The sequence below is a fragment of the Montipora capricornis genome, chromosome 2, assembly GCF_036669925.1.
Source record: "Montipora capricornis isolate CH-2021 chromosome 2, ASM3666992v2, whole genome shotgun sequence".
NCBI lineage: Eukaryota > Metazoa > Cnidaria > Anthozoa > Scleractinia > Acroporidae > Montipora > Montipora capricornis.
Window position 1 is genome coordinate 55,345,842 of NC_090884.1, and position 10,912 is coordinate 55,356,753.

Sequence of the window (10,912 nt, forward strand, 5' to 3'; positions counted from 1 at the left end):
GTCCAGATTTTGGACAGGACGGCTGATGGCTCCGAACGACCACCTGAGGGACACGCTACATTGGTCGACAAGAATAGACCAGCACGTGAAAGAATATTGACATCACGTAGCGTACTGCCAGAAGTGGTGTGTGGCGATTTGTGAAAGTTTGGGAAAGCACTGAAGGAAGTATAAGCAATGTACTAGAAAGTTTTGACGGTGTAAGAAGTTAAGTGATGTGCAACAAGTGGGGTATTTAATTTATTTCAACGCAAGGACCGTCTCTTGACGTCTTGCCAACCGGTTCCGGTTAACTCGTTGTTGTTTTCAGCTTATTCCGGTCTTTGTTTACGTCTTAACCAAATTGATACTGCGACTATCCGAAAAGTGCAATTGTGATTGTTGTTTGCCCGTTGAATACCCTAATCGAATGCCATATGAAGAGTTACGACATCGGGAATTTCATGTACTTTGTTTATCCGGAGATGACGTCCATGTGATTGCATAATGTATCCGATAAAAGCTCAAAGGTCAACGGGGACGGTAAAAGGCACCGCTCCGTGCCAGAGGTTTTTCCTCGCGGCTTCGCCGCTCGTTCTTCGGCCTACGGCCGAAGCTGTGTCGGCCTTTGGCCGACACCGAAAATTCCCGCCGCACGCGAGAACAAACCTCTGTGCCCAGGGTAAACAAGAAGTGAATTTGTTATTTTCAGGAAACCAACTCTGCAAAGTGAATAACGGTGGCTGCAGTCACTTGTGCTTGTTGACTCCAGATGGATTTCAGTGCGCATGTCCCAATGGCGTATCGCTGGATTCAGGAGGGAAGCAATGTGTGACAGGTAGCGGGATTGGTTTTAACTTTATTTAGCTGTAGAACTAGCACTCCGTCAATGTGGAATCGTGGGACGTAGGGATGGAAACTGTCACGAACTTCTTTCATAACCCTGGAAAACCTCGTGTGTTATGACACATGAACCAGCTTTTTAAAGACATGTTTCGGCATTACTCACGCCATCATCAGTTTAATTTAATCTACAAACATCTCTCTCTTATATGCGTTACAATTGGAGAACGTTAAAATTTAAAATTTGGTTGCAATGACGGTTATAGTGGACCGATGATGGCATTTTTCGTGTTGTGTTGCGCACATTTGTTATTGACTGTTTTCGTCATGATTTTTCTTCAGTGGCAGAAGGCATTTATCTGAAACAATAGTCACTGCAGCCGCATGAATTCGTTCTTTATTCCGTGCAGTGTGTGATGCGCTCCGAGTAAATTTGCTGGAAAGCGTGATTCAGTTAATCTTGGATTATAGATCTTGGGTTATAACCGAAAACACAAAATTCTCTGCAATTTAAAATCCCCTAACCGAGCTTTAAGAAGCTATGCTCGGAAACGGAGATTGTTGACGACCTTTTTTTTCTCTTTTTTTCTGCTCCTCTTTTTTTCTTTTTTTTTTATCCTGTCTCTTTATAAATTACCGTCTGGAGGATTGCTTCCTCTTTCAAATGACTAGTTGTCTATTTCTGTGGGATTGAATCCATAGTCTATCGGTAAGGAGAAGGGTGCCGCACTGCTGTGTTCAGGTTGCCTTTGCAGTGTTCCTTTCATGTTATTTAAGTGGAAAGCCTGTGATTAGCTTGACGGTTCATTGCACTTCTCCAAATATTTACATTTGTCTAGCTTGAAGGTTCTGAAAAAAGAAAAAAAGACTTCCTTTTGGCATCATCTATGTTTTTTAGGTTCAACGGTATCCTCGCACGCAGTGATGACATCATTTGTATTGTTTACGCCGACATCATCGTTTGTTTCCATAGCAACTGTTCCAGCGTCGCCCGTGGCAACTTCGGCAACGTCGCCGGCCCCTTCAAAACTGGCATCATCGCCGACATCATCCGTGGTTGTGGCTGTCATCAGCAACGCCTTCTACTACGCCTACTACTAGCCCAATCGCGTGTCGTCCGGGAACCTGTAAAAATGGAGGAACTTGCTCCCTCACATCTCGTACTTGCATTTGTCCAAAGTACTACACATGGCATGACTGCTCTGTTTATATCGGTAAGTGGAAGAAATGCTAACATTATTTAAGGCCTGTTTACTACAGAGATGCACATGCAGGCGAAAACCAGACAGCATTCAAACTAAGGAGGCAATTTCGACAAACAAAGGAGGTGCACAAACGTGATTTTTTTTTCTCGACTGTGTGGATTTGGTGTCTACGTTTTTGCTTTCGTGAACGATATCGTCCGATGTGAAGGAATCCGGAATCCAGCAAATGTGAGGCTTTGGAATCCGGAATCCATTGCATGGAAACCAGAATCCAGATCCATTTCGACGGAACCCGTGAGTTTGGAATCCAGATTCCACGACTCCGGATCCGGAATCCATGGGCTGGGATCTGGAACCCGAAGGCCACCTGGATTCCTTTACATAGGGCGAACGATAAGTAAATTTGTGAAGCCAAAGCAAACCACATGTACATGCGCGAAGGTTACCCAAAGATATAAACATGGAATCTCAAACTAAAATGTGGTTTCCAATTTAGGAAAATTCCGAACAAATACTGAGAATAACCTAAAAAAATGGCTTTTTTTCCGTGTAAAATGAAAGCCTGTGTCAGAAAACAGGTTTTTTAAATACAGGTTTTGAAGTTCCGTCGGAAATGAGTGTAAAATTGGCAGGAAATGAAATGTGGAGCTTCCACAGAAAGTCATAATCACCACTTAATTCCAAGGAGGGTTTTTGTAGTTTCCCCTGAATCTTAAAATTGTGTTAAAATTCACCTGCAAAGTTTCTCTGTTTGCAAGTAATCACAAAATTCTTCAAAACAACTTCCTATTCTTTACCTGAACTCCAAATTTAAGGCAGTGTGGCCCAGTGGATAGGGCACTTGCTTTGAGATCCGGATACTCCGGGTTCAAGACCAGCTCTGACCACTCGTTGAATTTGTTCCTGGTAGTCCCTGGTTCAACCTCCTCGCTGCACTTGTAAACAGCCCACTGGTTTGCCTCCGGCCAGTTGAGATTCTTAACGGTTGTTGTTGTTGTTCCGTTTCGTCGTTTCGTTAACAATGTTTCATTGGCCGTGAAATCCCACAAAACACAAGAGAAGATTCAGAATTTCTGACCCCCCTATGAACACAGAAGAGGATTCAGAATTTCTGATGCCCCCATGAACACAGAAGAGGATTCAGAATTTCTTATCCCCCCATGAACACAGGAGAGGATTCAGAATTTCTGATCCCCCCATGAACACAGAAGAGGATTCAGAATTTCTGATGCCCCACAAAAACACATGAGAGGATTCAGAATTTCTGATCCCCCACAAAAACACGCGAGAGGATTCAGAATTTCTGATCTCGTACGAAAACACAGGAGAGGATTCAGAATTTCTGATCCCCTACGAAAACACAGGAGAGAATTCAGAATTTCTGATCCCGCCATGAACACAGGAGATGATTCAGATTTCTGATGCCCCACAAAAACACATGAGAGGATTCAGAATTTCTGATCCCGCCATGAACACAGGCGATGATTCAGAATTTCTCATTCCCCACAAAAACACAGGAGAAGATTTAGAATTTCTGATCCCCCAATGAACACAGAAGAGGATTCAAAATTTCTGATCCTCCATCATGACAGGTCTTTAGTCTGCTTATTTCAATGTCTTCAGTAGCTGATAACCCAAATTCTTCAACTTTATCCCATCCTTTTTTAGGTGATGATCTTGTGAAATTGGTCTTCCGTCTTCCTCGTAAGGTAGGAAATCCTTCATAGGAAATTCATCGGAAAAGTGTTAGAATCTTGCCTCTTCCTCAGACGTTCCTCTCGAATAGTATCGTCCAGGAGGCATCGGAATTTTCAGTTTGGCGCTTTTTGGCATTACCAAATTTTTTTTTTCTTTTTGCCGCAAAAATAATAATAATAATAAATAAATAAATAAATAAAAATCGGGTTTTGGATTGGCGGTTACTGAGGGAACTTAAGCAACGGCCACGGCACTAAGAACGTCCCACATTTGCACGCCATGCACGTGCGTTTTTCACTTTTTCCATTTCTTTGTCGTCGTCTGCAAAACAACAGCATGAAATAGCCAAAGTTGTTGTTTTATAAAGAACGCCAGCACTTGAGGATAACTTTTTATTTTCTTACCTAATGGTAAGTTTGCACATACTTTCTATGTCGAAACGACGTGGGATGATCGCAAAGTGACCGGAATAATGCACAGTTGTAATGGTGAACTTAAGCAACGACAACGGCAACAGAGAACGTTTAACTCAAAATATAAATTTGTGTTAATGTAATCACTTCGTAACTATTTCAACCTTTTCTATATGATTCCTCAAGAATGACACCGATCGAAACCGTGGGCCCTTTGCAGCTAGCGATCATTGGTAGAAAACCGCCATAGTGGTGAGCAAATTGCGCACTAGAACATCTAAAACGAAACAACTTAATTGAATTTCTTTTTGTTTTATATGTCTCAATGCGCAATTTGCTCGCCAGTATGGCGGTTTTTGCACCATGTGATCGCCAGCTGCAAAGGACCCATGAGCACGGTGTCATTCTTGAGGAATCATGTAGAACAGGTTGAAATAGTCACGAAGTGATTACATGAGGGCAAAGTTATATTTTGAGATGACGTTCTCTTTGCCGTCGTCGTTGCTTAAGTTCACTGACACAACTATGCATTATTCCGATTACTTCGCGATCATCCCACGTCGTTCGACATAGAAAGTGTGTGCAAACTTTCTTGGCAGAAAATTGGTACGAACAGGCGTGGCGGAGAAAGAACAGAAAAGTTACCGTCAGGAGCGCACGTCCTCCACATAACAGACCTCTTTCTGAATAAAATATTCTTCGTTTTAATGCTAATGAACTTTTTTAGCTCTCTTGTGTCAAAATAAGTTGAACTTCATGGGAACTTTCATGGGACACGTCGCGGGGACAAGATCACCCTCAAATTGGTGTTGCACAATTTTTTAAAGCACCAGTTCACACAAGGGAACATGTCCCTGCAACATATCCCAGGGACACGTACCCGCAACATTTTTACGTGTACACATGCTGTGATTTTGTCCCTGCTACATGTCCCAGCTATACGTCCCTGCAACATGCCGCCTCAGCGTGCACTGCACAAGTTTTTTATCGCTGCAATATGACCCCTCGTGTCCGCCCACCTTAGTGATGCCCTTTAGCCAGCATGTTTACGATGAAAGTCATCACCATTCCAGAGCCTGTTGCAATCGCAAATTTTGCTCCCAAGGGTTAGCTGCAGTGCAACAATCTTTTTAAGTGGAGGGTGTAAAGTGCAGGGTGCAGGTTGCAGGTCATTGTTTTACCATAACTGTTTCGGGAAGAAATAACTTATTCCTACTAATTTTCGCGATTTCTATAAAAAAAAATGAGGCTCCGAAACGACCTCAGAAACAGTTGGTGATCTCGTTGCTAGCGTCGTGGTTTAGTGTTTGATAATTGTAATACTAAATTAATTACAGCTATAAAGAGTTTGCATGGCAGCCATGTTGCATGGCAGGAACAATGGATTATTTTTCCTATGGGAACAAATGTTCTTTCTGATGCAAAACATTTTCATTGTTCCTGTCATGCAACATGGCTGCCGTGCAAGCCATTATAGACCGTATTCATAAATGGCGGCTAAGAAATTTATGCTAATCATCCTCACTAGCCTTGGAGCAAAAATTCTTTTGAATTATGTTCGTGATAACGAGGCTAGTGAGGATGATTAGCATAAAGACAAAAGAGTAATCAATTAGCCGCCATTTATGAATACGGTCTATAGCAATATATAATTATTGTTTGAACTCACTGAATGATGTTATATCATGTTGTGTCCTTATAATTCTCTTGCAGGGTAAATGGACTGGACTAAAATTTAAGGAAGCAATAGCAAGGGCATGCATTGAGTTCTTTTGCAAAGATGGAGTATGCCGAAGGTAAAGCGTTAGACGCTTGAGTTAAGGTCATTTTGCATTTGCGTGCTAAGTGTCAACGCCTTTGAATGAAATCGAGGCTTGCATTGACCATGTTGTGAAACACTGCCTTTTGTATGCAAACTACCGAACAGTAGAACCGAATGGTTTGCATGAGAATATAAGTAAACGTCTATCCAAAAAAGGAGAAAACTCTCTATTGATAAGCAGGGTATTATCTAGATTAATTTCGTGAGAGGAGAATGTGCTGCCTTTGTAATTACATCTGCAAATGGTTAGACTCTCTAGTCTTCTCGGATAAGGACGATAAGCCGGAGGTCCCGTCTCACAACCCTTCAATGTTCATAATCCTGTGGGACGTAAAAGAACCCGCACACTTGTCGCAAAGAGTAGAGCCTGTAGTTCCCGGTGTTGTGGTCTGTCTTCTGTGGTATATCATGGTTGGGAGGGTAAAAAGGGCGCATATAATTTGGAGCCTCAATCTGTTGTGCGACCCCCACCACAGTTGTGGTGAAATTACAGTAAAAAAAAAAAGTAAAAAGGGAAACTGATTGAACATTTTCTCGGGTAAAAGTGCTCACAGTAAACAATCAAATGATTTTTTGTTTCTTGCAGAAAGCCGGTAAAACCTGACAGAGTAAAGCGGAGTTCGGAACCGGTATCCTTCACCCCAGATCAAATCATAGTTACAGGGATATCGTTTAACAAGGATAACACTTCCGTAGAAGTTGAATTCGCCGTTTTGTTTCCGGAACCAGACGGGAAGCCACCCCAAAGCATAAACTTCGACGAAGTTGCTACAATGTTGAATGAAACTGAGGATATTATACAGAAGGATCTTAACATCACAATTGAATCAGTTTCGCCATCCACAGGTCCAACAACGAAGACACCTGAAATTGGTAAAAACTATAGTATGTTCGCGTTTAAATTTATGTTATGGGTAACCCTTATTTAAGCTCGATTGACCAGCCATTTTGTGCGCAAGCGTTCCTCCGCGCAGATCCCGGTGGGATCACTTGTCCAACCAATTGCATATTCCACCTATCAGAAAGTCGCCTCCCTGCCAAGTACAAAATACAATTGGCTGAATACAAAATACAATTGCGACGGGTGATATGTCACGGACAAACGACGCGTGTACCAGTGATCCAGCCGTTTGTTGGGAGGAGGATGTTAACCGCACTCCAAGATTAAAGCGGCTGGAAATCGAGCTTATCATATAATCAGATCAAGTTAACTATTTAGAAATCGAAAAAAACTGAGGCATCTTCACTTGTGCCTATTACTACACTGATTCCGTATCGACTTGGAAATTGGAGGTGTTGGCTTTTTTCATAAGAGGGAAACCGGAGTGCCTGGAAAAAGACCCCTTGGGGCTTAAAGACAAACAGTAACAACTGGAAAACTGGAAAATACACCACACATAAAATTAGTACGAAACTTCATCCGGGACCCGAGTGGCGTATTTTCCATATCCTCACCAGTTCGGATATTGATGACGTCATTTCCCGACTTTGGCTGATTGGTTGTGCAAACAGTCAGTGAAAAATGGTGAGAAGATAGATTCGTGAAGGTCTCTGAAGCTGAAGTAAAATCCTTCTCTGAAAAACATGAAATGCTAACGCGAAGAATAGAGGAGTTCCTTGCAAGCGAAGAAAATCTAGAAATGTGAACATTGAAGAAATTCCTGCCACCGAGCTGCAAGAATTTGCGATAAAGTTTGTGCTCGGTGTTAAAAAGAAAAATGGTAAGAAAAACACTCCTGTCTATATAATAAAATGAAAATTACACGTTAACTCGAAGGTAAGAATTTTATGTTGTCGTGGCAAGAGCAATATCTCACTAGTTCGCTGCGCTCACTCGTGAGATATTGTTCTTGCCACTTGAAAATAAAATGCATATCTTCTCGCCACCGTGTAATACTCACTATATATCTAGTTCATGAATCACATCTGTGTCACAAAGGCTGCTCCCCTTGAAAGTTGTACATAATGCTCTGAGGAAAGGTTGTAAATGACCAAGCGCAGTGTTTTTTGATCGGCCAGGTAAACTTCTGTCTACCTCTTGCCTTAACGTTGCATCGTTGCGTTATTTTTATAGGCCCTAAAACGGATGCGTCTACCCAGGACAAACCAGCTTCTGTTGCAATAATTGCCACCTGTGTTAGCATTGCTATGGTTGGATTATTGATAGCACTTGCTATCTTCTATTGGAGAAGGTATTGTTTAGGATATATATGGTTTATGATTTCTAACCGCACATATCACAAATTCTCTTGGTGGTTTACAATTCTATCTCTAGCGTGAGATCGGACGTCAGGTTGTAAAGGGGCTTCTTGCAGCCGCCATCGGTTCATATTTGATCTCATCCAAGTAGCAGGGTGATTAGCACTAACAAGATCTATTGAGTTTACATAAGGAAAATCAATGGGATCGTATCACTCAGTTAGATGGAGTGTCCTCACACTGCATCCCCTTTTGCCTCTCTCAGCTTTTTTTTACAATCTATGAGAGGAATCTACTTTTCTATTGCCAAGGAGAATTCCAAAACTGCTACTCTAACGAGAGGAGCAAATGTTCAGTAGAATAGCTTGTATTGGCACAAGAGAAATGCCCAACTTAATTCGTTCATCGTAACGGTTCTGAAGTTAAGGATCCCCCCTCCTCCACCCCTCAGTTCACGAAGTGAAATCTTAATAGGCGGTCTCTCAAAAAAGCGAAATAAGAGAAGATTAGGTCAACAGCCTTAAGATATAAGTTATTGAGTCGTGCCCACATTGGACCACTGAGCGGGCAGCCATTATCAATTTTTTTATAGTTTAATAAAAATATTCAAGAATCGATATTCTTTATTTAAAGTCACTAGCTCTTTTTTTGTTCTGGTGCTAATCACTCTCGCACCTAGGTAGGTACACAGTATACTGCACCTCAAAGTCTCTAATTACTGAAATTAAGACCACATAGAACTGCTTGCCATAGACCAGCATTCGATTTTGATTTTGGGTCGAAGAGTTAAGAGACACAATTGAAAAAGTCGGACTCCCGGAGACTTATCCCAATATAATGCTTAATACCACTGAAAACAGAATCAACGTAATGTGTTGGACATACGGAATTTACTCCTTGCTTGGGTTCCATTGCAGATTGAGAAAACGTCGCTTTAAACTGGAAAATCCCCTTCCTTTGGATAACATGACGTTCTCAAACCCAGCTTTTATTGAAGAGCCGGTTTATGACACTGCTGATCCAGACAGAAAAGAACCAATTGATGCCGGTATACAGGAACTTCACTTCCCAGACCAAACACATCAGGTGGGACTACATTACGCCCCTCTTGAGGAATCGGGTCCAATGTACGAGACTCTGACTTCGGCCGGAGGTGACACGAAAAATCCGCAAGACGACGTTTATGCAGATGTACAAGATAACCCCTTGCAAGAGAACATTTACACTCTTCCTAAAGAACAGCCAAGAAATCCTCTGATTGAGAGTGCATCCATTGGTGAAGGAGACTTAGCATTCTCTTCACCAGAGTATTTTTCTTTCCCGGGAGATACCCCTGAGTACGAAAGTGTGCAGTATACGATGCCTAATCATCAGGAACAGGAGGTCTTCCCCCAGCAAAAACAGGAAATGAACGAAAATTCTGAGCAACGAACCAAGTTTTAATTCAAGGAAACAACTTTGTATACGGACCTTGAATGTAGCAACCCATATATCTTGACGTTAAGTAGCGTTAGTTTACAGTAGCAGGAGCGGAATGCGCATTTTTTCAGCCTGTAAAATAATTTCTGGACACATGGCAAATTCTCTTTTTAATCACAGCGGTTTAAACAATAGATTCTCACCTAAACGTGCTCCCCTGTAGGGTCGAATATTTCATTATCTCTTGCTGAATTAAATATTACACTCTTGCATTCCGCGAATGAGCTTGGAACTTTTTTATTTTTATGTCATCACAGATACAGTTTAAGCATACAGTTTAAACTTCTTTCATAATGGCGACCAAATAAAATATTCTTTTGTTTTAATGCTAATAAGTCTTTCTAGCCTCGCTACGACGAGAAAATTGCAAAAGAATATTTGTTTCAAAATGAGGGCAACATAAATACAAATGAATGTAAAGGTGGTCGCCATTTATTAAAGTGATCTATTTTAAGCATTTTTATGGTTTAATTAACTATAATGAGATGTAGATGAGCATGCACATGTCAAATTGTTCGTGAATTAAAATAAGCAGTTAACACAAACCGGCTACCTGTGGCTATTTCTTTTCTTCAAGGGTATGGCATTTCAAAATAAATGATAAGGTATGGTAAGGTTAGCATTACTAATGAAATTAACACCATCCCGAATAGATCGATGTGCTAGGACTTTTGTAAATTACCTCATTTTTACTCAGTTTAGAATAGGGGCAGTCTAATTAAGACAATATACGGGATTTTGAAGGACGTTGCTGTCCGCATTTCAAAAATATGCAGAATGACATATTTTCAAAAACGGAGACTTTTATCTCCGTTTTGAAAAGAATAAAAAAATTAAAATAAAATACGCATCCGGACGTAACTTATTCAAATCGTATTCACCAGTCTACACGAAAACGCTAAAACGTTGCAAATACGACAGTTTCCATTACAAAGCATGCGCAAAGCCAACAATTTATGAGCCCACACGCAGCAATTCGGCGCCAATTTTCGTTTGGTGTTGATCGGTGTTCATGTTTAGTGTTGTTTACATCTTCTAACATGTCGAAATCAGCGAAATCAATCTAATCTATGAAAATAAACCTTTCTATTAACCTTCTATTAACCATTTCTTTGATTTGACATGTAAACGAGTTGGCTCAAAGGCAGGTCAAGTGACATTGCTAATAGGTGAGGCTAAAGGTAACATAGTTTCGTGTCAGACCACATTTCGTCCGAAAGAAGTTAATTATTCCAGAAGTAACAGAAAGCGGCCCAAACGATTGAAAATTGAAA

General features: G+C 41.1%; 1 protein-coding gene across 1 annotated transcript; it reads left to right on the plus strand.

Annotated features, from left to right (window-relative positions):
* The first annotated feature begins 662 nt into the window (after positions 1-662).
* Positions 663-10,183, plus strand: LOC138027862 (uncharacterized). The gene is made up of 7 exons (XM_068875485.1): positions 663-817; positions 1,721-2,036; positions 3,696-3,736; positions 5,852-5,934; positions 6,547-6,833; positions 8,035-8,152; positions 9,077-10,183. The coding sequence occupies exons 5-7, from the start codon at positions 6,734-6,736 to the stop codon at positions 9,600-9,602; spliced, it is 744 nt and encodes a 247-aa protein (XP_068731586.1). The 5' UTR covers positions 663-817; positions 1,721-2,036; positions 3,696-3,736; positions 5,852-5,934; positions 6,547-6,733; the 3' UTR covers positions 9,603-10,183.
* The last annotated feature ends 729 nt before the right edge of the window (positions 10,184-10,912 follow it).

Coding starts and splice junctions, on each gene's coding strand:
- LOC138027862 (XM_068875485.1), top strand. CDS start 6,734: ATGTTGAATGAAACTGAGGATATTATACAGAAGGATCTTAACATCACA. Junction 6,834..8,034: donor AACGAAGACACCTGAAATTG/GTAAAAACTATA, acceptor TTATTTTTATAG/GCCCTAAAACGGATGCGTCT. Junction 8,153..9,076: donor GCTATCTTCTATTGGAGAAG/GTATTGTTTAGG, acceptor GTTCCATTGCAG/ATTGAGAAAACGTCGCTTTA.